Source organism: Lynx canadensis, chromosome F1 (assembly GCF_007474595.2).
Source record: "Lynx canadensis isolate LIC74 chromosome F1, mLynCan4.pri.v2, whole genome shotgun sequence".
NCBI classification, from domain to species: domain Eukaryota; kingdom Metazoa; phylum Chordata; class Mammalia; order Carnivora; family Felidae; genus Lynx; species Lynx canadensis.
The window spans coordinates 25,674,131-25,701,801 of NC_044319.2; the positions used below are offsets into that span (position 1 = coordinate 25,674,131).

General features: G+C 45.7%; 2 protein-coding genes across 5 annotated transcripts; both read left to right on the plus strand.

The window, feature by feature from the left end:
* The first annotated feature begins 1,020 nt into the window (after positions 1-1,020).
* Positions 1,021-2,288, plus strand: TEDDM1 (transmembrane epididymal protein 1). The gene has a single exon (XM_030301737.1). It carries the CDS (start codon positions 1,383-1,385, stop codon positions 2,286-2,288), a length of 906 nt encoding a protein of 301 aa, XP_030157597.1. The 5' UTR covers positions 1,021-1,382.
* Positions 2,289-9,309: 7,021 nt separating this feature from the next.
* On the plus strand, positions 9,310-19,720 carry GLUL (glutamate-ammonia ligase). Of its 4 annotated transcripts, XM_030301733.1 has the most exons (8): positions 9,310-9,436; positions 10,449-10,568; positions 11,970-12,148; positions 14,191-14,352; positions 16,204-16,350; positions 16,741-16,868; positions 17,041-17,240; positions 17,808-19,720. In XM_030301733.1, the coding sequence occupies exons 2-8, from the start codon at positions 10,462-10,464 to the stop codon at positions 18,124-18,126; spliced, it is 1,242 nt and encodes a 413-aa protein (XP_030157593.1). In that variant the 5' UTR covers positions 9,310-9,436; positions 10,449-10,461; the 3' UTR covers positions 18,127-19,720. The 4 variants fall into 4 exon arrangements, with proteins under 4 accessions (XP_030157593.1, XP_030157594.1, XP_030157595.1 ...); XM_030301734.1 differs by lacking the exon at positions 10,449-10,568; XM_030301735.1 differs by lacking the exon at positions 10,449-10,568 and having other exon boundaries at positions 11,975-12,148.
* Positions 19,721-27,671: the final 7,951 nt, after the last annotated feature.

The window sequence follows — 27,671 nt, forward strand, 5'->3', positions numbered from 1 at the left end:
CTCTCTCGTACAGCACTTTTATACTCAAATCCTCACTCTCCCACTGTCAAGAAATGGCCTTCATCCTCAAGGGCATGGACAGACTGGGTTTGTTTTTTTTGTTTTTGTTTTTGTTTGTTTTGTTTTTTTGTTTTCTGATCTTAAGTGGGTGTAGGAAAGAAAGATACTGGTCAGGGCTCAGAGTCAGTGCTGTGACTTGGGTGTAAGTCCTCCTCCCCACTGGGGGTGCTATCAGCATATAGGTGCTGCCTTTCTGCCCCACAGTATTGCTTGTACTCTGATTATGCAGAAGATTGTGATGTCTGCATTCTTTATCTCGAGTGATGAACTTCCTCCTCTTCCACACACCTATATCACTGTCAGAGTAACTCTATTCCCTGTACCTCTTGCAATAAATCCAGAACCACTGTGTGCCCAAGGGCCTGACTCATGTTCCCTGTACCTTGCTCTTTACCATCCCTCTATATGAAGACACTTGCCCAGGATGTATTACCTCAGATGCAGCTGGCTATCAACCACTGCCTAAGACTTTTTCTACTTATAAGTATTAGGCATATAGCAAATGTAATTAGAAAATAAAGTTGATGAACTTATTCACATTAAATATAAATAGCTCACTGAATCTATGTCTGAAAATATTTGCATTTTAACAACAAAGTACACCTTAACATTCCCAAATTCATCTCAAAAAGTGGTTTTTCAAGTTTATCTACTATCCAGTAGAGAGAGATTTGGGGGCAAATGAGGGGCTTTCTTGGTGGGTCCCCAAATCTGTTACAGAGAAATGAAGTGGCCAGGTAGGTACTTAGTATGCGTGTACGTGAGCACATCCCCAAATATTTACAATTTTTATTTTCGGGGAGAATATATTTTCTTTCAATATACGGTCAAAGATGTGAGTAAGCGTTCTTAAAAAATACACAAATATTTGTGAGTAACCAAGGCCGTTTCTGGGTAATCTACAGTTCATGCACCACTCTACTGCTTCTCTAAGCACTGGACAGGAGCAGAAGAAAGCAGGTCATGGGAGAGAGGGACAGTGTGACCAGAAGCATCTCAAAGGCCCAAACACAGAGCTCAGGAGAGTGCACATTCTCACAGGTACATACTAGGAAATATTCACCTTCCTTTTTTTGGCAGAAGTCAGTTTGTTCCCAGTGTACTAGAATGGAATGGAACAATGAGACTCATTACCAAAAGTGTAGGCTCTTGTCCAGAACTTTGAATTCTCTCTGGGAGCAGTGGGCAGAGAGAGATGATAAAAAGAGGTAGAAGTTAGCTTTGTATATGTAGCCTACAACTTGAAGGGCCCTCAATACAGAGGAGAGCAGTGAGGTCCTGAGTTTTGTCCTCACTCCTTAGGAAAACAGACCTATAATTTCATGGGAAAATTCATAGGGCATATATACCCAGGGCTGTTTCTTTTCTCCTATGGACTGTATCAGGCCACAGTGGTCTTTAAGGCCATGATAGTCAATGACTCTCTCCTCTGTCCTTCGTGCCCTCCCAGGCATAAGGGAATATGGGCCAGGCTGTGGATAATATCCTACAGAGGTTTGCTGAAGATAGTGACTGGTTCCATCTTAACAATTTATGTAGTCTTCTGTCTTGATGATGGGATGGTGTTGATGAACAAGAAGTACCCACCAAGATTTATGTACCCCAAAGAGTGGCAGCACCTCACTATGTTCATCCTCTTCACCCTCAATGGCTGTGTAGATGTCATGAGCAAGAACTTGCTACCTCAGAGGTGTGTGGTCCTAGAGAAAGGTACCCTGGTCCTGACCTTCTATGTGCTCCTGCTGCTGTTGATGTCACACGTCCAGGACTCAACCGGGATAGAGCTTCAGATTCATTATCTGCTCATCGTGGTGGTGTTCCTGTTGATGCTGGTGTTGACCATAGAGCTGTGGACTCCTGACACATTTCACCTCTTGCTGATTGAGACTTTTCTGTTTCTGTCGATGGGCTCCTGGCTGATACAGGGGGGCTTTATTCTGTACAGACCAGTCACTGGCTACCCATGGCAGGATGATGACATCAGTGACATCATGTTTATCACCACCTTCTTCTGTTGGCATGTGATGATCAATGCTTTGTGTCTGCTGGGAATCTATGGAATCTCTTCCTTTTGGCATCATTGTTACCGTCCCAGCTTGAAGCTGATGGAATCCAAAGAAGCTCCACATGACAAGGGCACTACAAGACCCCTCTACAAATTGCTGTGGGAAGTGGAACAGTCAGAGAAAGATGACCAGGCTCCTCTCCTTTCAAAGAGCTCTCCCTGAGACAGGGCCTAGAATGCCTGGCACATTGTCCACTCATCTTCTCCCTTGTGTGTTCTCTCAGACACGTGCAATGTACCCTTTTCGGTCCCCAGTGAAGGTAATGGCCATGAAGGAGAGCAGTTGGTCTCCATCTGCTGGTACATCTCCTGCCCTTGATCTTCTAGTTGCTGAGGAGATGAGGAGAGAGGAACCTGAGAAAGAGATGCTGATGGGATTGGTGGGGTGGTAGAGAGAGCACCAGGGGAGTAGGAAAGTGTAAAAGCCATGGGGGGCAGAGGATGCGATAGAAGGGAGGCCTTCAAAGGGAGGAGAGCAGAGTCTAGCAGTCATGCCGTCACCAGCTACTTCTCTAGGCACAAGTGATTGCCTTTTACCTGAAAGTATAATGATTTGTCGCAATTCAAAACTGGAATCATTCAAGTCTTATCCTGATAAAAGTGAGTACTTCAGTTTGCTCACTAAAGTTGCACTGCCATGTGTAAGTAATATAAACAATGTATAATTAATTTATACGTGTTGAAATTATTATTTTTATACCCCCTCCCATTTTTAAGGATTGCTTTCATTTCAAATACAAATTCATAAAGCGAGACTTTATTAATGCTTTAACATAGCAATATTTCAAATGTGCAGACTTCAAATATAGAATTCAAATGCTCAGTGCTTTTCCAACTTCATATTTTACTACTCCTATTCCAACCAAAGCTTACCTATTTCACTATCACCACCTTTGCGCATGTAGTTTCCTAGATCGTATCCTTGGGTCAATATACTTGGGTTTTGGGGGAGGTTTTTCCTCACCACCTAAAGCATAGACTCCCAAAGGGTAAGGACTTTGCTGTATCCAAGTTACATAATTTCCTATGTATGTGGCAAAAATGTAGTGTAGGTAATGCTTAATAAAGGCTTGTTTGCTTCCAGAATCTCTGCCTACCCCTGTTGCTTCTAAATGTTTCAGGTCAGGCTCAAGGTTCTGTGAACCTTGGGGAAACACCAACAGTACTAAAACCTGAATCATCTCCTTAGTCATGACCCCACTCTCTTCCTCATTCTTGGGGAAATAAAATCCACTAACCTATTTCTGAATTGTTTACTCTGTTAGTGCTTTTTAATCCATAAGGAACTTCCAGAAAACTGAGACTCAGCAGGTTGATTTACCCATCTTATAGCTGGTACAAGGCAAGACAGGAATTTGAGTGCAGGTATGTTTGACTCTAGCCAGTGACTGTGTCCTCTGGGCCACAGTGACTTTGCTAATGGCAATGGTGAAGGAAATGATCCTCAAATTGAAATTGTTTTATTTTTTAGTTTTTTTTAATGTTTACTTATTTTTGAAAGAGAGAGAGACAGAGTGTGAGCAGGGGAGGGGCAGAGAGAGAGGGAGACACAGAATCTAAAGCAGGGTCCAGGCTCTGAGCTGTCAGCACAGAGCCCGACGTGGGGCTCGAACTCACAAGCAGTGAGATTATGACCTGAGCTGAAGCCGGGCATTTAATCAACTGAGCCACCCAGGCGCCCCAAATTGACATTGTTTTAAAAAATAAGAAAGAAAAAAAGGGAGGAAGGGAGGGAGGGAGGAAGGAAAAATGGCCACCCAGAAGGCCCAGCTAGAACAAAGTGGTGCGTGTACATACTCTAGACGCCCCCTACAGTGAGTGTCTCTGTCAGACTTTCTGTCCACCACCCAATACCCCCACCCCAGCCTCCCCTTTGAGTGAGAGTCTGGCTAACTCTCAACTTCTGGCTGAGTCTTAAATTTCTGGGCTCAGATCTGAGTGAGGGCTGAGGATAAGATTTGTTTGTAACCACGTTTTCTGATCCTCGCCATTTTCCCCTTAACTCTTGGGCGCTACACCCTTTTCCGTTACCCTTCTTGGGGGACTTTCTCTTTATCTCTTCCACACACTGGTGGGAGATGATGAAAAAGCACAAAACACTGTTAAGCTGCTCTTTTCTAGTCATTTGAAGCCTAATTTTATAATAAACAAATGTCTGGTAATCAGTTGATACTCCCAACATAGTATCTCTTAAATATCCACTGTAGGTAATAAACGTGCATGTTATAAATTTACTGTATTTGAGATATAACACAGAGGCTCTCCCCTTGAAGGCCAGTCAGGAAAAAAATTCCCACCCACTCTTAAGCTTGGGGAAGATGTTTGTAATTCTCAAAAATTACACCAGAGGGCGCTACGATCACACCGCCCCAGCCAAGCCTCTGGCTCTCCAACCTGGTAAACAAGTCTTCTCAGAACTGATTTAAAAGAAGGGGGGGTGGGGGGGGGGAGGAGGTCAGGAAAAACAGAACTAAGTCTAAGTATTGCCCAAGCATCCAGAGAACATATCTCAGGGTTGTTTGTTTCCCATTAAAATTTGGCATATGAACGTGAAGTAAACAGGGATTCCAATCAACTAATGGGTTAGAGGTGAGGGAGGCAGGACTGTGGATCCAGTTGAGGATATCTCTGGGAAAGGTACCAACTAAAGGACATACTCTGGTCCAAGCAAATTTTTTTTTTTTTTTTTTACCACAATGCTAAATTTCCTAGGCTTTTAAAATTAAGCTTCACAACTGTTTAAATCAATCCAGAGAACAGAGAGAGATCCATACATATATTGGGAATAAGGAACAAGATTTATCTATGAAAATTTCAGATTCACAAAATAATGCAACTGGGACAGATTATTAAATATGAAAAATCATCTCCAAAGATTCCTTTAAAGAGAACCTGACATAAAGCATTTTTTTTCCCCTGGTCATCTAGTTACTCACGAAGAATATATTGAATGTCCACCATATATACGGAAGGCACTAGGTGAGCCACAATATAGGATTCAGAGGTAAACTGGTCGGTCCCCTCACTGAGTCCTTTCCTTAATGGGGACAAGAGGGATGGCAGCGTTGCGGTGGTGGTGGCCCCAGAATGCACCAGCCGAGACCTGAGGACACTGGAGGAGAAACACAAAAGGCTCTCAAGGGAGTCACACCTGTGAAATGCATTAGGCTGCCCTAAGGTGACCTCAGCAAGTGACTACATGTGATAGCAGCCTCCCTCAGCCTCCTCATCTTGTAGCATGATGTGTAGACTAGTTCTAGAACTGCACAGCTTCAGTTTTCTCAGCAAGGCTTATTTTCCATGTTGTTAGCTATGATGAACTTCATTCTTCCCAGCTCCCCAGTTTCCTATTTGACTCAAGATTTAGGATAAGGCTCAAACACACCCAAACTTCAGCCAGAACACGCAATTTGGGAAATGGGGGTGTTCCCTATATTCCAATGATTTTGAGGGGCCTTCAACAAAATGCCTATTAGGCTAAAATACAAACAGCTGAGACCTGAACTTCTAGTTTCCTATCCGGAGCTTAAGAATATCAAACAATCAGAAAGGACATAAAGAACAATTCCTCTATGTTCAGTGTTTGGTACTGAATTGAGGTAAAACCTAGTCCTTCCTTCTTTCATTATGTAGGTGAAACTGGAAAGCTTGGCCAACTGTAGCTTCTCCCCAAAATTTGGTTTAAGAGTAATGACATCAAATTCCAAGGCTGTTTCTTTTGTTCTTGTTTTATTTTGGTTTTAAGATTATATTATAGTCTATTCTTTTGGAAAGAACTGGTGTTGGTTTATTTAAAAAATAATGATAATAAAGGAATTTATAATTTTGGGTTGGGTTTCCAGGGTGTTCCTCAAGCCTGGGTCTTGGCTATGTTTCTTTAGCCTGAGCTAAGAGTTTTGTTGAATGTCTATTAGGAAAAACTAACGTCTATATAGGGAAAACTCCATTTCCCAAACTGCCTGTTATGGCTGAAGGTTTGATTATGTTTGAGCCCTACACCAAATCTTGTCTGTAATGAGTGCAAAACAACCATACAGGCCCTGGGAAAGCACTTCCAGATCACTAGATGGAGAATTTTACAACTTGCAGAGTGAAAACGGGTCCTTTGGAAGAGAGAGAAAGAAATTGAGAGAAGAACTCACAGGTAAAGCCCACCCAAGACAAAGCCTTTACTGAAGGTTAGAGAACAACACTGAAGAAATGCTTTCAGTCCCCTGCCTGTTCTGCAGATTTGGAAGGAACAATTTTTACCTGTAATACGGCTCTCCCACTCCACTTACCTGGTGGATGCAACTATCCTACACTAAGAGAGAAAAACCAGACTTCAAAGCACAGGTAATAGAACCCGCAGTTGGCTTTGATACTGGGTGTACCAAGAGATGCAGTAGTTCACGGGTTCAAGCATTCTAATGCCCTTTTATGGAGAGGGTGGGAAATGGGGGCGAGTGGCAATTTATTAAAGAAGGGGGGAGAACAAAGGGCAGCAGACAGAACAAAGTCAAACTTCAGTTTGGAACAGACAGTCCTACTTTTAACTTCTTTAAAAGTACAGTCTGGGTTTCTGGGGGTGAACCAGTTAACTTCATCTGCTTTTTCTTCCCTCGTACTCTTTTAAGCTTCCCTGATCAGTCCTTGGACTCCTTTGAGCCCTAATTGGGTTGGTTTAAGTAAGTATGGGGCTGACCAAGGACAAGGCCTCTTGTTCCCTCCTGAAAGACTCAGTGGTCATGTATTACGTTTCTAACCTTCACAAAGTATGCCTCTGGTCACATGAATGGATCAAAGCAAATCCATTTCCATTCTTGGAAAAGCAGCTCAAAGCACATGTTCCCTTGATGGTGCCGCTGTCATTTCTGTGTGATCAACAAACATCATTTATTGAACACTCACTCGGGACACCATTGGGGGATAGAAAGATGAATGCATTGCTCAAGGAGGTGAAGATACCTAGCAAATGAAGCAGGTACATAGTAAAACGTAATACCATAAGTTTTAAAAAACTGCATTCTCTTCCTACTATATGCATTTCAGATGCTGGTGGTGATGAGCCTAGAGGCTCTAGTTTATGCTTAGGCAGTTTGGCATCTGAAAATTAACATCTTTTAAAATAAAAACATCACCTTTCTTCTCCCCCTCCTCAACCATTTAACCTTGAGACTGAGTTAGAAAGTTGTACTTAATGGGGAATAAAAATAATCCAATCTCTTTGAATTACCTTGATCTATAATAATTACAATTACTGTTTTTTAAGTTACTCTATGCATATAGTGTATATGCTATCAGAATTAATCCTTACAAGGTGGCTGATCTCCCTATTTTGTAGGCAAGAAAACTGTGATTTCACGTGGCTAAGAAAGCTAACACAAAGTGGGTAAGAAGTAAAGCCCAGATTTGAACCTGTGTTTGTATGACCTGAAGCCCAGCCTTGAACCACCATACCTAATGCTTCAACACACACTGAAACTTAAGATGGAATCCGTCACATTTGCAAGACACCTTACCCAGTGCAGAATGTCACCTGTCTGAAATATAACAAAATCCCGTTGGAGATGAAAGCTGCATCTGTCATTTAAAAGCATTACAGTGTCTGACACACTCTGGGATGGAAGGATGTTGACCAAAGAAGCCAAGTTATGTGTGTGTGTGTGTGTGTGTGTGTGTGTGGTCACAGGCAACATTTTTTTTCCATATTTGTGGTACAAAATATAACCACAAGAACAAACTTCTTCCCTTCCTCTTCCAAAGGCACTGAAGCCTAACTTCTCAGTCTTTACACAGAAAAATCTCAAAGTCTCAAATATTGGGGCTCCTGAAAAGATGCTATAAAAGTGAGACACCATCAGGTGGTGAATTTCAGGCAATAAAAATAAAGAAGTCAAGTAAGGAGCACTGGTAGCATTGAAAATATCATATGTGTGTTGTGTTGAAACAAGCATCCGTTTCAATATTGTATTCACATACCTATTTTCTCAACCATCACAGAAAGGCTGAGAGAAGGAAGAGGTCCCGACTCATTTTCCAGATTAAAAAGAAGGCACAAGGGGCAACTGCATAGTTCAGTCTGTTAAGCCATCAACACTTGACTTCAGCTCAGGTCATGATCTCAGGGTTTGTGAGTTCCAGACCCCACATGGGGCTCTGTGCTGACAGTGCAGAGCCTGCTTGGGATTCTCTCCCTCTCTCACTGCTCCTCCCCCCGCTTATGCTCTAAATAAATAAATAAATAAATAAATAAATAAAGTAAAAAAAAAAAAAGGCACAAGAACTTACTTGAAAAACAAAAACAAAGCATTATATAAAAAATTCTAAAATGTTGACATACCCTGGGCTTCAAAGGAGGCTCCAGAAGACCTCCCTTTTCTTTCAGCCGCCCTCCCTCAGAGGAACAGCTTGCACACAGAATTTCAAATCAGGTGGGCAGCTCTAAAGGTGCTCTCTTGAATCGCTTTATTTGCAGATGAGGAAACCTGGGCCCAGAGAGTCGCTGAGAGACTGGTCTCAGGAGTGGCAGGCGGAATCTGACAGGTCTCCTGACCATTGCTAGGCCCGCCAGGATCCTCTCTAGGGAATGGCAGGCTCAGCACGTTGATTACAGACGTGAGACCGCCGACTGCCATTGGCGTCCCAGTCCCACCGCGAGGGCGGGCCGCCCCCTCGGATGCCGCGCCTCGGGGGTTCTCTAACAACAAAAGGCAAAATTACGTTCCTGGGGGCGGGGGGGGGGGTGTCGGAAGGTCCCCAAGGAGCCGTGGGGTCTGCGGCACGACCTCGAAAAACACAGGCCTCTCGCACAAAACTATCCAACCTGAAGGCGGCAGGGGCGGAGGCCGGGAGATCCACTGGGCGCCTCGCTCGGGCCCGGGGGTGGGGGCTGCGGGGACCGCCCGCGGAGGAGAGCGGCAGCCGGGCCAGGCGGGGTCCTTCCTGGCAGGAACTCGCCCGTCCGCGCGCCGCGGGCCAACCCTTCCTCTGCTCCCCTCCCCCCGCGCACCCCCTCCCCCCACGGCCCTTTCCCTTTCTTTCTTTCCCGGTCCTCGCGCCCCCACCCCGGCGGCGCCCGCTCGGCCGCTCGCCCAATGGCAGCGGGGCCCGGGCGTGCATCAGCCGATCCGCCCCGGCTCCCGGCCGCTGGGAGCCAATCAGGGCGCCGGGGGCGGTCCGGGCCGCCGATAAAGGGAGCTGGGCTGCCGGCAGCCTGGCAGAGCCGAGAATGGGAGAAGAGCGCGCCGTCTAGGCTGCACACCGGGCCTCCTCTTCTCGCCGCACCTCGCTCTCGCGGCCCGCCCGCCCTGACGCCTGCTCGCAGCCCAGGTAAGCGCGCCGCCGGCCCGGGGACTCGAAGTTGTGCGCGCCGTCCTCCGAGTCGCCCGACACCCCCCCTCCCTCCCCGCCTTCGTCCTCCGGCCCTGGGGCTCGGAGCGGCCCCTTCCTCCTTCAGCCCTTACGGTGCCCCTCTACCCCCGCGCCCTCCGCGTGCTTTCGCCGCCCGCGGCTCCCGGCGGCTCTGGGCTGGCGTTTGTGGGGCGCGCAGGTCGCCTGGCTGGGAGGAGGGCGGGGAGTTGTTTTGATCTTTCTTTCGCTGCTTGCGGCCCAAAGCGCCGCCCCTGGAGGTCGCTAGGCGAGGCGTACGGTGGAGCCACTGCCCGGGCCCGGCGCTCCGTGTTGTGTGCGCCGTGGATGGAGTGGCCGGGTGGCCTCGCGGGAACCTCGCTTTCTGCTCCGCGGTGGCGGGTCTCGGGGGACCGTCATGGTCTTGAGGATCTTTAGACGCCTACCTTGAGGCGAGTGGCGGTGAGCGTCGCTAGTCCCGAGGGCCCTGCACTGTGACTGAACAATGGGGAGTCCGGGCCGCGGTGTGGCTGGTGGAGAGGCCTGGCCGGGCAGAGAGGTAGGGGCGGTGCGCTGTCCCTCCCCCCACTCGCCCACACCCCGCCAGCCTCGGCCCTCGGAGGGATATGGCCCCCGGGACTAGGTCCTGAGATCCGGTCGGGGGCCCGAGGGGCGGGGCGCCGACTTCTGGGACATTAAAGTGGAAAAGGGCTGCTCTCAAAGTGGATTATCCCAACTGCCCCGGGGGCGGGAAGCGGGGATCCCCCCCCACCCGCAAATCCGCGAAGACCTCAAACAACGAAGATGAAGACGACCTGGAGTCGCGGTCATCGGAGTCCCCCTCCAACTGCTTTGGCTTCGTCAGCTACTCCATGAACTCCGGAGAGAAATCACGAGTCAAGATTAGGACCGTGACCCAACAGCCTTCGTATTTCTGCTCGTCCCGGTGCGATACCGATCGCTCCCCGACCGCTTCTCCGTCTCCCTCACCCAGAAAGCTCCAGTGCATGGACCAGCGAGAGCTGGTGAACCAGGAGAGGCGAGAACGCCATTCCAAAAGGAGAAGGGCCAAGGAGGGCAACCCCAACGATCCGATTGACCTTCTGTGGCTGGGGTGAGTGAAGAGACAGGGAGGAGGACCCCGGAACCGGCGACAGCTGCAGAAACCACTAGAAAGTGCAGAATCCCATTTTTACCCCCCAAGCGTGTAAACTCAGCACCACAGCAGCACCAGTCTATGACAGTAGACTAGAATGTTGGCATCTAACTCGTCTCCTCGAAAAGAGCGGGAAATCTGGAACTGAGGCTTAAAGAGAGAAAGTGTGACTTGATGTTGGGGGTGTAACAGGTTGGGGAGGAAGGCCAGAGACTGGGTTGTAGCCTTTAGTGGGAGCTGAAGGGATCAAGTATTGTTTCTTCTGGCCTTCAAAGGCTGGGGTGGGGGTGGGGAAGGGGTGGGGGAGGTATGTGACCGACCTGGACCTCTGGAGGAGGTATGTAAAGGTTCTCCAATACAGGAGACCAGACAAGAGGAGATTCTGCTCTTCCCCCAAGGGAAGGGGTGAGGCTCTTGGAGAGGCAGTTCTGTTTTCAGCTGGGCAAACATGGACGGTTGCCCATAGAAACTTAGCCACTGTACTTCAGAAAGTTGCCCAAGTCGTTGGAGAACAATATGTTCCCTTTCCAGCCACTGTGGGCCACTGAGCTGGGAGGGAGGGGTACAACATTTCCTCCTGTGTTGGCTTTCTCTTCTTTCAGAGGTTTTGTGGCAGTGGCTTGCAGATTTAGCAGGCCTCAGCTTTTAAGAACCCGGTTCTTTTTGTTACCCAAGTGGGAATTTCCTCATTACTTGAAAAGTTCCCTGGTGGAATCTGAGAAGGTCATTGGCAAACTTAAACCTACCTTCCTAAATGAGAAGACCTATGGAAATGATGGCAGTGTGCATCTTAGAATCCCAACACATCAGCTCTTTTGATGTTTTGGGGATTGGGGGATTGCAATAACTGTGCTGCTTTTCGGAAGTCCCCCAGCCTTTTAAGTCTTCCAGCTAGCCCTCCGCCCCTTGTTTCTTCCTACCATATCAATGTGTGGGGTGCCTTGTGGAAAAGTAGAGGAATTTCCAAAAAGGGTTTTTTTGAGATGCTGGCTAGGATGCAAAGAAAAGGCAAGACTGCCCAAGAAACCTTGCGTGGTTTTGTTTTTTGGGTTACCTCCCACCCAGTGTCTTAGTATAAAAAATAAAGGACTTCCCTCTACCTTAGCTACCCTGAGGAAATTAAGCTTAGTCCTCACAAATGTAGATTCTAGCTTGAGGAAGCCTGTAAGGAGATTTTTGTCTACTATCAAAACTTAAATCCCGCTGAAAGCGGAATGAGTAAAATGTACCTTTAAGAGTGTTTCTTCCAAAGGGAGGAGGCAACCTTCCTACCTTCTAATCACTTTGTGATTTGATTGTCCCTATTGAGTCCTTCCTGCCAAGGATCTTAATTTTGGTTTTGTTGGCTTTTCTCTGCAGAACAGCTTCCACCATGGCCACCTCTGCGAGTTCCCACTTGAACAAAGGCATCAAGCAGGTGTACATGTCCCTGCCTCAGGGCGAGAAAGTCCAAGCTATGTACATTTGGATTGATGGTACTGGAGAAGGCCTGCGCTGCAAGACCCGGACCTTGGACAGTGAACCCAAGTGTATAGAAGGTGAGAGACTGAGCAGACTGGGAACCAGGTGGGGCGGGGGTGGGAACAGACTGAAACCAAGCCTCCAGATTTGGCTACTTTATTATTCTGTTTGTGAAGCTTTTCTAAGGCAGGGTTTTTCAGACTTCATTCAGTCGACTTTAAGCTCCTACTCTGCCTCAAAGCATAGCAACAATGGACTCCTTTATTGAAATAGAAGCTCACATGTAAGCTAGTATATTGAAGAAAAAAGATTAAAAGTCTAGTTGGGGCACCAGGGGGGCTGGAGACTGCTGTCTTGGGCATCCCTACTTAGTTGGCTCTAAGGCGTCCCCAAGAACCTGATTTGAAAACCACCGCTCTAACCTGATTATGCCATCTGCTTTACGAACTCTTTGAATACTGTTTTGTATTCCTTATCAGTGAGGTTCTAGATGCAAAGCAAACTCTGTAAAGTGGTTTCTAAATAGGACTAGCCATTCATTTGTTTTTAGTTGATGCCACTTTTGGAAATTCCTAAATCACCTGATTGCCTAAATCACCTGATTGTTTACCACACTCTGAGCTATTTATTAAATAAGAGATGTGTCCTTCATTTTTCAGTACAGAGCAAGCCATAGCCCTCTTTCTAGAAAACGACCGGAGAAAAAAATACCACCTCTTGCCTACTTTTAGAATGGTTTACTCTTTTGATAATATTCACACAGGAATGAATGCATGACCATAAAATAAAGTATATATTGTGCGTCTGCTACATGGCAGGTATTAGACAAGCACTGGGGGTACAAGGTGAGAGGCTGGTCTCTGTGCCTTCAGAGAACTTGTAGTCAACTTGAGAGATGAAGAAACCAGCCTTTAAAACATACTGGGGAGGGGCGCCTGGGTGGCTCAGTTGGTTTAGCGTCTGACTTTGGACTCAGGTCATGACCTCGCAGTACCTGAGTTCAGGCCCCATGTCAGGCTCTGTGCTGACTGCACAGAGCCTGGAGCCTGCTTCAGATTGTGTCTCCCCCTTTCTTTCTGCCTCTCCCCCACTTGCACTCTATCTCTATCGTAAAAATAAAACATAAGAATTTTTTTTAAAAACCTAGTGGGGAGGGGCGCCTGGATGGCTCAGTCGGTTGAGCGGCCAACTTCGGCTCAGGTCATGATCTTGGAATGTGAGTTTCGAGCCCCGCATCGGGCTCTGTGCTGGCAGCTCAGAGCCTGGAGCCTGCTTCGGATTCTCTGTCTCCCTCTCTCTCTACCCCTCTCCCGCTCATGCGTGCACGCGCGCGCACGCTGTCTCTCTCTCTCTCTCTCTCTCTCTCTCTCTCTCTCTCTGTCTCTCTCTCTCTCTCTCTGTGTGTCAAAAATAAAAATAAACGTTAAAAAAAACCTAGTGGGGAAATGATAATGGGAGCATTCTTGAGTAAGTTATCCTGTTGTCCATTTCCTCATCTATAAAATAAGGACATACCGAGCTAGAACAGTCCATAGACTCAGTGGGGAGAAGATTTAAAGAAGCAATACAGTGGCCTGGTGGGTGAATCAGAACCTTGTTTCTCCTATTCCAGTTTTTTAAATGATAACTAAAATGTCACAATACAATGTTTATTTTTGAGAGGTGGGCAGAGAGGAAGACAGAGAATCTCACGCAAGCTCTGCGCTGTCAGTGCAGAGCCCCACTCAGGGCTCCAACCCATGAACCATGAGGTCATGACCTGAGCTGAAACCAAGAGTCGGACGCTTAACCAACTGCACCACCCAGACGCCCCCAAAATATTTCAATTCGTCTCCTTATTGTCCAGTAGACTACTTAGTCAAGATAAGTCATTCTTAGGTTGTTTTTGTAACTGTTGTTTTTCTTGAGGAAGTGATGCAGTGGTGTTAACTTAGAACTCACACGGGAAGGACATTAAAGTTCTGTGCAGTTGTCTATCAATAGAGTTTGCATATTAATGCATCACTGAGTTCCTGGGGAAAAGAGTAGCTTTAGAGATAGAAAGGTCAATGAGGGGCTGTACTCTTACCCAAAAAGCCATGCATTTGTAACTTAATTGTCCCTTCTCTTTTTACCCCAGAGTTGCCTGAGTGGAATTTTGATGGCTCTAGTACTTTTCAGTCTGAAGGCTCCAACAGTGACATGTATCTTGTCCCTGCTGCCATGTTTCGGGACCCTTTCCGCAAGGACCCCAACAAGCTGGTGTTCTGTGAAGTCTTCAAGTACAACCGAAAGCCTGCAGGTATGTATAGTATAGGTATGGATGTTCATCCCCAGTCCATGAGTGTTGTAAAGGGGAAGGATAGGGTATTCCAGAATTGGTACTGGGAACACTAGATAATCTCAGAACTGTTCCAGGAGTCTGGGCAATTGGACATACATCTCCACCCCGAACTTCCTCATTCAAAGAGGGTATGTGGCCCATCCTCCCACGGTCTCCCCTATTTGTTTTATAGAACAACAGTGAATTCCTTTAAATCTGTTTTCCAGTAGAATTCCCCCATGACACAGCCCTCCTGCCTACCTGTAGATTTGAAAAACCTGGATTCTGAAGTCAGAATGTTGGGTTTGAATTCTGGATCTGTCACTTACTGGCTGTAAGCCTTATCAAGATATTTATCCTCCTACTTTCCCTGATTTTAAAGTGGGGGAAAAAAATCCATCTCCTGCCTAGGTTCACTGGTAACATACATGTGCCTCAAGGGTCACTGTAACTGGTTTTTGCCTGATGTGGCCATTGATCTCGATTCTCAGCCATTCATCTTTTTAAACTCAGCTGAAGTCCCACCACTGTTAGGTCTCCTGCTGTGCTTGCAGCAAGTTCTAGTAGTGCCTGGACCTTGACTGCCTTTGTTGTGAGAGGCAGTGTACCATGTTGTGGTAAAGGGCATGAGCTCTGAAGCCCAAGTAACCATAGCTTTCCCAGCTCTGCTACTTGCCCTGATGTCTCAGAGCTGAGCTGCATTTTCTCCTTCATAAAAGTTGGAGGCTTCTCATACCCACCCCAGGGTGGCTAGGAAGATGTGGTTGTGGGTTTTCCATAAGGTAGAGGTCTTGAAATGGTTCTTGGGATATAGTAAAGCTGATAAGTCTATATTTACTTACCTTTTTTAATGTTTATTTATTTATTTTGGGAGAGAGTAAATGCATGAGAGAGTGGGGGATAAGGGGAGAGAGAATCTCAAGCAGGCTTCACGCCCATTGTGGAGCCCAATGCAGAGCTCTATCTTGCAAACCATGAGATCATGACCTGAGCCAAAAATCGAGAATTGGACACTTAACCTACTGAGCCACCCAGGCGCCCATATGTTTACTTGTTTTAAAGTTCTTTTCTAGCGGGGCGCCTGGGTGGCGCAGTCGGTTAAGCGTCCGACTTCAGCCAGGTCACGATCTCACGGTCCGTGAGTTCGAGCCCCGAGTCGGGCTCTGGGCTGATGGCTCAGAGCCTGGAGCCTGTTTCCGATTCTGTGTCTCCCTCTCTCTCTGCCCCTCCCCCGTTCATGCTCTGTCTCTCTCTGTCCCAAAAATAAAATAAACGTTGAAAAAAAAAATTAAAAAAAAAAAAGTTCTTTTCTAGCTTAGAAATTGTTTCCAGGTGAGCTCATCTCATTTTAATATTTTATTTTTGTGCTAGCCAACTTCGCCCTTAACTTTCTCACCCAGAATGTGAGGCCCCTAACAGACAAATGATTCTCTCAATGAAAATTGTAAGTTTGGCTCTAAATGCTTGAGAAACTAGGAATAAGTCTGACAACTAAAAGCAGCTGTCTTGTGAATAGAGAGTTTGAAGTGCCTGACATGTGGTACTTGGGAGGCGGCCAGCATGCAGATAAGGTGCAAATTTGCTCTGTTCTGCATCTACTGTCATGTGATTGTTTGTGACCCAGCAGTATCCCTACAGATGTATGATTACTGCTTCTCCCATTTTCCCCACTTAGGTTGATGGGACACAAAAAAAGGTTTACTCTTCATCAGTTCAGCTTATAGTTTACACTTGAGCTTTATGGAATCTGAAGACCTTTTTCCCATTACCACCAGGATTTAGTGTGTTTGTCCATATGTCTCTAATGGCACATTGACTCTTTCTTTCTAGAGACCAATTTAAGGCATACCTGTAAACGGATAATGGACATGGTGAGCAATCAGCACCCCTGGTTTGGAATGGAGCAGGAATATACTCTGATGGGCACAGATGGGCACCCTTTTGGTTGGCCTTCCAATGGCTTCCCTGGGCCCCAAGGTAAGTCCCCTTGGTGAGAGATGAACCTCCTGTTCCCTAGTTGCTTAATTGCCAGGGAAATTCCCTCTCCCCAGAACTGGGAGTGACTCTTATGGATCAGAAAAGCTGTGGGAGTATCCATCCCTGAGGCTGGCTGAAATAATACTGTAAAGAGACCTCCTATTACCCAAATCCAGACATGGATATTTCAACATTAACATGGAGGGAAACCCTTTGGCTCCACTGAGGTTATGGCCAAGAGGAGCCCCCTGCATGCCACAACCCACCCCCAGGTGAAGGCAGGCATAGTGATGCAGAGAGCAAGTGTTGAGAGCTTTCTGATTTCTGACTTGTGGAAAGCGATTTCTTGGTTTTCTTGTCTCTTGACATTTCATCTTAATGCCTCTCCAGGTCCATACTACTGTGGTGTGGGAGCAGACAAAGCCTATGGCAGGGACATCGTGGAGGCTCACTACCGGGCCTGCTTATACGCTGGCATCAAGATTGCCGGGACAAATGCTGAGGTCATGCCTGCCCAGGTAAGTGGCTCATTCGTCTATAGGACCTGTGGACAAGTGGGGAGTTTGCTGGTGCCCCTTGTTAACCAGAATCTTACGTGGGTTGGAATAGAGGTGAGAAAAGAGGCTTTGGAGCTTCTGAATTGGGGGAAGCAGTTGGCTTTCTTTTAAAAGCCAGCCTTGTTCTTTCTAGTGGGAATTCCAGATAGGACCCTGTGAAGGAATCGACATGGGAGATCATCTCTGGGTGGCCCGTTTCATCTTGCATCGTGTATGTGAAGACTTTGGAGTGATAGCAACCTTCGATCCTAAGCCCATTCCTGGGAATTGGAATGGTGCCGGCTGCCACACCAACTTCAGCACCAAGGCCATGCGAGAGGAGAATGGTCTGAAGTGAGTGCCTTCTGAGAGAGCCATCTTGTTTTCTTTGCCACAGGGTTTGAGGTATTGGGTCCAAGTAAGCCAGACTTGTTGGTTTATGTCTTAGCTTTTAGCACTTGGCTTCAAAAATTGTCTTCCAGTCCTGTTGTTTTGTTCCTATTTGAAGAGTACCCCAAAATATCCTAGGAATAGAATTCAAAGATTGTGATTGGGAAAAGAGGACTTAAATTAGTGTGTTTGAAAATCTTCAATATAAAATAGAAACAATACAAGCATGTGAATGAATATAGTGCTTAGGGGTGGGGTAAAGTCTTTGATTAGGGTCTTTTCGGTTCAATAAGTACCATCAACTGAGTGTCCACCACCATTCTGAGGCACTGGGTGGGACACACAGGTAACACGTCAAGAGTTGCTAGCCTCATGGAACATTTGATTTGTGGAGATCACAGATTTTGGTGAACTGGAAACAGTCTTTGATAGAGGAGTCCCTCTGTTCTTAGATCCATACTTCTTCCCTTGCCCTTGAAGGGCAGATTTCCTGGTGCCAGGTTGGACTCCCATCTTGTCTGTTTCCTTCAGGTACATTGAGGAGTCCATCGAGAAACTGAGCAAGCGGCACCAGTACCACATCCGAGCCTACGATCCCAAAGGGGGCCTGGATAATGCCCGGCGCCTAACCGGATTCCACGAAACCTCCAACATCAACGACTTTTCTGCTGGTGTGGCCAACCGAGGTGCTAGCATCCGCATTCCCCGGACTGTCGGCCAGGAGAAGAAGGGTTACTTTGAAGACCGTCGCCCCTCTGCCAACTGTGACCCCTTTTCGGTGACAGAAGCCCTCATCCGCACGTGTCTTCTCAACGAAACTGGCGATGAACCCTTCCAGTACAAAAACTAAGTGGACTAGACTTGCAGCCATCAAACCCCTCCTAGTTCTCCATCCTGCCTCCGTGTTTGCCCCTCTCTTGACTATCCTAATAGCTATAACTCAAAGGGCAGAATATCAAGGTCTTTTTTTATTCCTCATGCCCAGTTAACATCTCTTGCTTTCTTTGACCAGGATAAGAGGGGTCAAGTTCTTAATCTTTTTACATCCCCCCCCCCTTTTTTTCCCTGTCACTGAAACTGTCTAGTACATTAGTGGGGAGGGGGTGGGGAGACATAACCACTGTTTCCATTTAATCAGGTGTGTTTGTCCAATAGGCGTAGCTATCCGGACAGAGCATAGTATTTGTGAAGGGAGGGGGAGGGCTTTTTCTTCGAGGTAGCTGAGTGCTGGGGTGGGGGGAGGGTTACTTACTCTGGGGTTAGGTTAGGATTTCCTCTCTTGGTGGGAAGTTCCACTTTGTTATAAAGTTATAACCAGCTTTCTATTAAAAGTGAGATTTAGGAGAGAACCAGGCAGGAAAATGCCCCTCTCCTCCTGGTACAGCACTTCCCTTACCTGGGGCTATATGCCCTCACCTGAAGACAAGCTCAGCAGAAGGATGGATTGACCTACCTTAGAAGAAAAAGTTCTTACTGCTTGGTGTCCTCCATTTATAACACAAAGCAGAATAGTATTTTTATATTTAAATGTAAAAACAAAAAAAATTATATATATGGGTGTGCAGATATGTGTGTTTGTTTTGTTTTGTTTTCCTAAAGTAGGAAAAACGTTCTGGTCACTGGGGTCCAAAATTTGAGGTGAATAGTCTGGTTAGAAATAAGGATCTCCTTTTGAGTGGGGGTGAGGGAGGCATGCTTGAATAAGTTGGCTATCTAGGGCTGTCTGTTGTTCCCTCACCACCACTGCAGGGTTTCTGTGCCCTGGCCACTCTTGGGAGTGGGTGGACACCGCTTAGGTAACCGAAGGAAGCACCTTGTGGAAGGAGCAATCACCTGAGCCCCATGGCTTCAATTTAAAAGACACACACATACACACAGAAGTTTAGAAATGAGTTGGCTGGTCAACTTGAGCATGTTCCTGACGGGTTATTGGGATTACTTTTTGGTGGGACTAGCATGTCACTAAAGCAGGCCTTTTGATAATATTAAACATTTTTTAAAAGCAAAACAGAAGTTTAGACTTTAATCCTATTTGTAAGGTTTCTGAGTCTTTTACAAAGGTCGCTTGTTTGCTTCAACTGTCTCCTTCCCATCTCTGCTCTTTGAGGAGATGGTGAGGGGGGAACCTCCCTGGCATCAAAACACTTATAACTTTGTATCCTGCTGTCTGTTCTGAGCATGAGATGCTCCTTTCCTTTGTGAAGATTCCTGAGGAGTTCGTTCTTTCTTTTACGTAATAAAAAGCAAGCCCTGCCTTCCTCCCTACATTTTCCCTACTGTTTCTGGCTGTTTTCATGTTGGCTGCTGCAGGCCTGTGGTTTTCTCTTGCCATGACGACTTCTAATTGCCATGTACAGTATGTTCAGAGTTAGATAACTCCTCATTGTAAACAAACTGTTAACTGCCCAGAGCAGCTTTCATAAATCAACCTAACATTTATAAGATCTATTCCGACTTGATTCTTTGTGTTTCTTTTAAATCTCCCTATGCCATTTCATTCTTTTCTTTCCTATCAAGAAAGGGGAATTTTGGTTTTCGGGTTTTAAAAGATGCAAAGTAAGCTCAGGTTTACCTATTCAAGGGATTAAAAAAAATCTATCTCGAGTCTTGTTGCCAACTAGCTCTTCCCTGTACTTTGGGTATTTGGAACCTCAGGATTAAGGCATATCCCAGCCCTAGAGTTTGGCAGTGGAATATAAAACCCAACCCTCCCCTCCCTGTGCTCCAGAGCTTGGCTTTGACTTATAACGGTACAACATTGTTTTAAGCGCCCCTCTGGCTTAATTTTATAGCAACCTGAAGTCATTAAGGTGTTATCAAGGGTTCTCACTATCCCTTCCTCTGAAGAGCAGGTACTGACCCTGTGGCTACCTTGGTTGAAGCCTCCCAAGACTGGCTGTGCTCCCCACCAACCCAGATATGCCTTGGACCTGCCTTACTTTGCACTAGCCCAGTGAGCTGTTTAGGTTTCCCCTAAAAACCCCAAGTGCCCACGTGACACCTCCGTGCCCTTGTCCTTGATCCCTTTACCTAGAAGTTAGTTCTCCCACCTAGTCCTGGTTCATTCTTCCCTTAGTTCATTTCCACACCATAGTAGGTAGGAGCACGCTTTTCCATAGTGCTGTGTATGTACCTCTAGCAAAAAAAAAAAAATATTCATCTAACACTTTAACCTGATGTGCCAGGTATTATGGGCAATAATTACTGTCTTTTAAAGGTAATGTCCTCAGGGCACCTGGGTGGCTCAGTTGGTGAAGCATCTGACTTCAGCTCAGGTCATGATCTTGCGGTCAGTGAGTTTGAGCCCCATGTCGGGCTGTGTGCTGACATCTCAGAGCCTGGAGCCTGCTTCAGATTCTGTCTCCCTCTCTCTGCCCCTCCCCTTCTCACTCTCACTCTCGCTCTCTTCACTCTCGCTCTCAAAAATAAAACATTAAAAAGAAAAAAAGGTAATGTCCTCTGAGTTTGGAGGTACTTGGGGCCAATCCCAGCAAACTTAGAGATGACCGTTTTCTTTGGGCAAGTGTATATTTTGCTCTAGTTTTAGGCAATCCTAGATACTTTTTTTTTTTTTTCTAGGAAGGTTGGCTCCTGACATAGTTTTCAAAGTAGGATGGTCTTACCGGTTTGCTGAGTATGGTCTTAGTTTATACTGGTTATTTCAGCATGATTATTAAGAGTGTCCTCTGTCAGCATTTTCCTGGTTTTGGCTGATAAACTGTGGGGTGTTCTTTCCATTGGAGCTCTACTTCCCTCTTCCCAGCTGAAATTGGCTTCCTTTCACTGCAGCACCCCATGCGGTTCAGGAGGGTTTCGGGGGGGGGGGGGGATGGCGGGGGGGTGTGTGTTATATTTAACACAAGCACTAGATTGAGGCAATGGCTTGAGTGCAATTCCCCAGCAAAGATTACATGAAAAGGAATTTGAAGTTAATATGATCAAGAACTTAGGTGGAAACAAGTTTATTTCCTTCTCTGCCCTCTCACCTAGAATTAGCTTTGACCTACAGGTCACAGTGCAATCCCCTTGTATTTCTAAGGTGTTTTTTTATAGCACATTTAACAGACACTGGGTTACATGATAAGTTATCAGTGATAGATTAAACAGAATGGCAGCCAAGCCTTCAGTCTTAAAGGGACAGAGGCCAGTGTTCACAAAAGGCGTTCTCCATTTTAAACACGTTTCCTTAATTCCATCCTGCCAGTTACTGGGTAGGTGGTAAATGACTGCATAAGCTAACAGAAGAATGTCTGGGAGCAAATGGAGTATCACAAGGAGTTCCTTGGATGGTCACGTTGGCACCATTTAACAAGCCAGATCTGTGCTCCTGGGTGGAATCACACACGAGGAGAGAAAAGAAGTTCCAGAATACACCTGTGGCACCAAGGCTTCAAATATCTCACCAAAGAGTTCACTCATAATTCCAACTACTGCTTGGCCCTTAACACCAATAAAATCAAGTCTGGAAAGAAACTTGCTATCCTAAAGAAAGCCCATTGTTCAATAGGACTTTATGATTATAAGCTTCAGGAAGGCAGGGATCCTGGTTTTCTCTCTCAGCACTATGTCTCAGACCTGTCACGGTGCCTGCAATACTTGCTTAATGAATTATTTTTAAGTATCAGTTTTGTGAGTTCTAAGCCTTTTAACTCTATTGGTGATGTCAAACCCATGAGGTCTTTGGTGGTTCGGCTGTATTTTAACCCTGGCCATGGCACTAAAGTTAAATTCTGTTTTCCTGAGCTTAATGACTGGTGACTTGGTTAATCCGGCTGGAGTCAGGCTGCCAAGAGCCTTGTGTTGCTTTATGAGTTATAACTAATATAAAGTGGCAATTCATTATGTAATTCCAAAGGCTTCAGGTAAATTGCAACTGTAAACAAATTTGAGCTGATTAGAGCCCTGCCATTTTATAGCCTTTAGCTCAACCACCAACCACTCATTTTAAAAAATGTCATACTTGGTTTTACAACATGCAGATGTACTCACATTCACATAGGCACAGTATAGGCATACACCATATTTGGACGTGCATATATGTACACATCAGATATACAATACAGGTGTCTTACATGAACTTTTTCCCAAGACACAACCTTTCATAAAGGAGACAGGAACTTATGAATATCTCTTCGAGAAGCAGTACACACTCAATAGGATTCATGGGGCTGATACGCGGTCACTAGCAGTGGGAAGGCAGGACATAGAAACTGTAAGTCTCAGAGCATGGTTCTGCAGCCAGCTCTTTCTAATAACACCCTCCCCTCAGCTTTATGGCAAGGAGGTTTTCAGGTACTGTCAGCTTAGAAGTATTTGTCTATGCTTCACTGCCCGGAGCCCTCTGATGTCAGGAGCTGGTGCCTAGTCCCATTTTACCAGAGAAGTGTTTGCACGGTTCCTGTGGTCATTTAATGACTTGTTGTCTGGAGGCCTAGGACCTCAGCAAATTGTCCACCTTCTCATGGATTTCAGATTGAGTTACTTGCATTGTCTTGAGATTGCAACGGGTCTCAGTTTGCTCAATTCCTCCACTACAGGGCCCTGTAGTGTCCCTCAGGACACTCACTAATCTGAACTCTGCCTGGAAGCTTTTCTGCATTTGCCTTTCAATATAAGTTCAGAAAAACTTTTCCCTTGTAACTATTATACTGCTATTATATTGACATTGAAAGGAAGAGGCATTCACATACCTCCAAAAGTTAATAAAATGGGCACCAAATAGGCACTATTTTTGGTATTTTGGTGCAAGCACATGGCTAGGGGGTCAAATGAATGGACATTCTCTTCATCTTCTTAGGCCCTCCTCTTCTTAAGCTAAAAGAATGTCATGGGACATGACAAGCCATATGGGACTTCTGGTCCTGTCACTGTGTGTACTAGCTTCTCCTCAAACAATTTTACAAGCTGTTTTGATAACTCTCCTCAAATAATGTTATACATAAAGAAGTACAGTATTATATTGGTAGGAGGGAAAGAGGATTGGTTTTTGATTTTTGGTTTTTGTTGGGAAGAAGTAAACACTTGTGTCTGGGAAGGAATCTGTGATTCATTAGGATGGAAGTTCAGAGAGACAGGAGAGTAGGAGAATCCACGTCCCTGGGCCTTCCTTTAGAAGAGGTCATAAAATGAAGGTACTGGAATTCTCCTCCCCAAAGAACCTACCACCAGACTCTCCTAGGTGGGCTTAAGGATCCAGAACCGCCAACCTACGAACATTTTTATATACATTTTTATACATTATGACCTAGCCCACTTAAGGCACTTAGCCAAGTAAGCCTTCAGTAAATGTTTGTTGAATTGGGTTGTTAGAGAAAAGTCACTACCAGTAACACTGGCTAAAGGAAATGGATAAAAGCCTGGAGGGGGTGGCAGGGCAGTTTATTCACGTGCATTAATCTTAGGTGTTAATGGTTTGTATGTGAGCTGCCCCACTCCTGCAGTTAATCCCAAATTACCTGCTCCAGATATATCTTCTCTCTGACCCCAAATGCAGGGCCTTTTGGGGTGATCATCCCAACTGCTATATCCTGGTAGCAGCTGAGTCTTCAGGCTCTTTTCTTCCCTTGGTAGGGGATGAAATTCCTTCCAGATTTAGAATTCTATGCTGTGAACTATCATGTCCAGAACAGAAACGAAGCAGTTCAGTCTTAAATTTGCATTCTCGGAGGAGAAGAGTGCTCTTCCAATTTATGATTACTTATTTCTCATCAGGATTCTCAGCTGAATTCAGAAAGTCAGATATGTTAGAGAAGTGTGAAAGAAATGAGCAAGCCATATTTTAATACAGCATTTCTTTGGGGGGAAAATTATGAGATGACATTTTAGTATGAGCAGTAATAGGGATATTTAACCATAAGTGATTTAAAACTTATTTCTTCCAGGTTAGAGAGCATCATGTCCCTGTTTGAAGATCCAGCTTCATGTACAGGCATCCTGAAGCTGGGTAACAATCATCCTTAGGTGGCTCGGCCCAGTGCTCTCCATCCCTCAGGGATATATATCATTTGAAAGCATTGTAAGTGTATTATCGATTATTGTTGCATAACAAATTACCCCAAAAGGCAGCTTTGAAACAGCAAATATCTGTGATTTCATTCAGTTTCCTAGGGCCAGGAATCTGGGAGTGACTTAGCTGGGTGGTTCTGCCTCAGAGTTTCTTTGGAGGTTGCAAACTGTCAGGACTGCAGCCCATGAAGATTTTATTAGAACTGAAGGGTCTGTTTCCAAGCTTATCCACATGACTGTTGGCAGGAGGCTTCAGTTCTTTGCCACATGGACCTCTCCATAGTGCTGCTCATGACATGTCTTCCCCCAGAGTGAGTGAACCAAGGAAGAAAATCAGAGAGAGGTAGAGAGAGAGGCACACACATACACAGAGAAAGAGAGAGAGAGAGAGAGAGAGAATATAGAAACCACAGTCTTTTTATAACCTATTCTTAGAAGTGAGAGCCCATCACTTTTGCCATACTCTGGATGCTAGGAGTTACTAAATTCAGTCCACACCTAAAGGAAAGAAAAGCTACACCTCTTTTGGAGAAGAGTATAAAAGAATTTGTGGGTAAACTTTGAAATTCACCACAATGGGCAGCTTTCACCCTGAGACAATAGTAAAGATTAAAATATTATCCTAGGGAGAAGGTCTTTTATTTAAGGTTTCGGGTTTCCTTCCTTTGACTCTAGTTCTAATTACACCCTCTTGTTTGTCAGAGGGTAGAATTAAGGATTTCCAGTACAATTTCTGTACTTCTTTGGAAGTGAGGGATAATGGTGATTACTTCTCTCCCTTTCTCCCTCCCAAACAGTAGGAGGGTCCTCTGGGAGCCATTCAGGGAGCCTGGAGCAGGAAGAAAGACACCATGTCTGCAGGGACCAAAAATGGCCCTAAGTGTGTGTTTATGCATATAAAGTAATGGCTAGACTGGACTCCTATAGGCCTTCCAAAACCACTTGCAACCTCTGCATTGACATTGACTTTGGAGCCCATGCCTGCGGGCTTCTCTGGTAAGAAGTCTTCTTCCCATCAAAGATGACCTTGAGAGTCTTTGTAACCACATTTGACCTGGATTAAAGTGTTAGGAGAAGATATATACATACGATGTGATCCATTCCCTCTTGACTCCAGGCTAATCTTTCTCAAATCTTAAAAGACAAACAAACAAACAAACAAAAAAATTCACAGGCTTCCCTTCTTCTGATACTTAAGGAAGAAATGTAAATCCTCAGCAGAAAGAATATAAATTCAGATACCCCAAAAGACTTCTATATTCTTGCCTTAGCATTCCAGCAGGGAGCCTAAGGGGCCCGATTACATTTTCTGCCTCAATAATCAGGATGTGGGAGCCAGGGACATCTCCTAGGGGACAAAGCTAACGTAAGTCACTTCGGGAAGCTTCAAAATATCAGTATGGCCCTGTCCCTTTGTCTACAGAGCTGTTGAAAAGCCAAGAACCACTTCCAGGGGCCACTACACTGATGTGAACTGGGCAGTTTTCGGGAGAGATGCTGACTAAGAATTCCAGAGGCATCACAGAGGTGGAAGGCTCTTGTCTTAGTCGTCACGTAATTTAACAGTCAGGTCTCTCTCTACCAACACCCATTCTGCCCCCACCCTCCCTCGTCTCTAGCATGTTCTTTCTCTGCCTTTTAACAGATTGGGAAACTCCAAGACCTGACTGAGTTCATCCTGGGAGAGACTCAGTTGTCCGCTAGACTCGGGGCCCATGAGCCCTCTGCTGCCCATCCTCCTGGCAAACGGTCCAAGAAAGTCCAGGAGCACCAGGTGTTTTCCTTTCACTCTGGGCTTCACCCAGCCTGGCACGGCAGACGGCAGGGTTATTTGCTTTCATAAGCCATATTATGTAAGATCTGGAACAGTGACACCGAGCCAACTTAGAGGTCACAACAGAAGGGGAGGAGAAGAAGAAAGAAATGGAGACAGAATGAGGAAAGAGCAAGAAGAAAGAAAGAGAAGAGAGAGAGAACAAATGGGGGGCAGGGGAGACAGAGCAAGGCCATTTAATGTTTACTGCTTATTCATATGTTCTTGGTCTCCAGTGACAGAATATACTACCTGAAAAGTTCTCCCCTCCCCCACCCCAATTTTAGCTGTGCAAGAGGCCTCCTTGGGTTCACTATCTGCGGAGGATCTTGCTGAGTGCCAGCTGCCTGCAAGCGTCACCCTGGGGCCCATTGGTGTCTCTGTTGGAGGCTGTATATGCAGCCTGGCATGGTGCAACACTGAGTGTTCTTGCGGGAAAACGAACAGGCATGACACTGTCACCATTCACTCAGCTTCCATCACCATACCATGCTTAGCACATGAGTCAGAGGTTTGGTGAGAGAAGTTCCAAAGGGGCCTGGAGACCTAGGCTTTTTTCCTTTGCTCTGTTTCAGAAAGTAATAGCCCGCTTCCAGGAACTTGGATAGACAGTAGGAGCAGGTGCCAAAGATAGGGTAGAGGGTTCTGAATTCACACCCACAAAATGTCACTTCAAATAAATTCAGAGCCCTCTACCCTGTCTTTGGCACCTGCTCCTAAAGTCTATCCAATTTCTGGGAAAACACTCAACAAATCTTTCTCAATGAATAGATGAGTTTTATGGACCCAACCTACTCATCTGTATTCCTCTTCTACCTTTTGAGCATCTGCTTTAAAAAATTATAAATGCTAGGGGCGCCTGGGTGGCGCAGTCGGTTAAGCGTCCGACTTCAGCCAGGTCACGATCTCACGGTCCGTGAGTTCGAGCCCCGCGTCGGGCTCTGGGCTGATGGCTCAGAGCCTGGAGCCTGTTTCCGATTCTGTGTCTCCCTCTCTCTGCCCCTCCCCTGTTCATGCTCTGTCTCTCTCTGTCCCAAAAATAAATAAACGTTGAAAAAAAAAAATTAAAAAAAAAAAATTATAAATGCTAAAAGATTCTATATCGTAAAAGACTTTATCTATAAAGATTTTCTGCCCTCTGCCTTGGTAATTACTGCACATCAGGTGCTGTTGACTCATTTCAGTGTTCAACAACCCTTTGCAGTGGCATTACTATTATTAGTCCCATTTTACAGAGAAAAGGGCTGAGGTCCTTAAAGATGAAGTGATTTACCAAGGGCCACTAGTAAGAAGCCAGGTCAGGACCTGATTCCAGGTCTTCTAATTCCATGGTTTCCTGGGGCTCAGTATGTTTGCTCATTTTCTTTCTTTCTTTCTTTCTTTCTTTCTTTCTTTCTTTCTTTCTTTCTATGGTTGTTTGTTTGTTTGTTTGTTTGTTTGTTTTTGAGAGATAGAGGGCAAGCCGGGGAGGGCCAGAGAGAGAGGGAGACACAGAATCTGAAACAGGCTCCAGGCTCTGAGATGTCAGCACAGAGCCTGACGCGGGCCTCAAACTCACCGACCGCAAGATCATGACC

Excerpts from the sequence above, each read along its gene's own strand:
- TEDDM1 (XM_030301737.1), top strand. The coding sequence starts at position 1,383 with ATGGGAAAATTCATAGGGCATATATACCCAGGGCTGTTTCTTTTCTCC.
- GLUL (XM_030301733.1), top strand. The coding sequence starts at position 10,462 with ATGGACCAGCGAGAGCTGGTGAACCAGGAGAGGCGAGAACGCCATTCC. Across the intron at positions 16,351-16,740 it reads TGGCTTCCCTGGGCCCCAAG|GTCCATACTACTGTGGTGTG; the intron begins GTAAGTCCCCTT and ends ATGCCTCTCCAG. Across the intron at positions 16,869-17,040 it reads CTGAGGTCATGCCTGCCCAG|TGGGAATTCCAGATAGGACC; the intron begins GTAAGTGGCTCA and ends TGTTCTTTCTAG.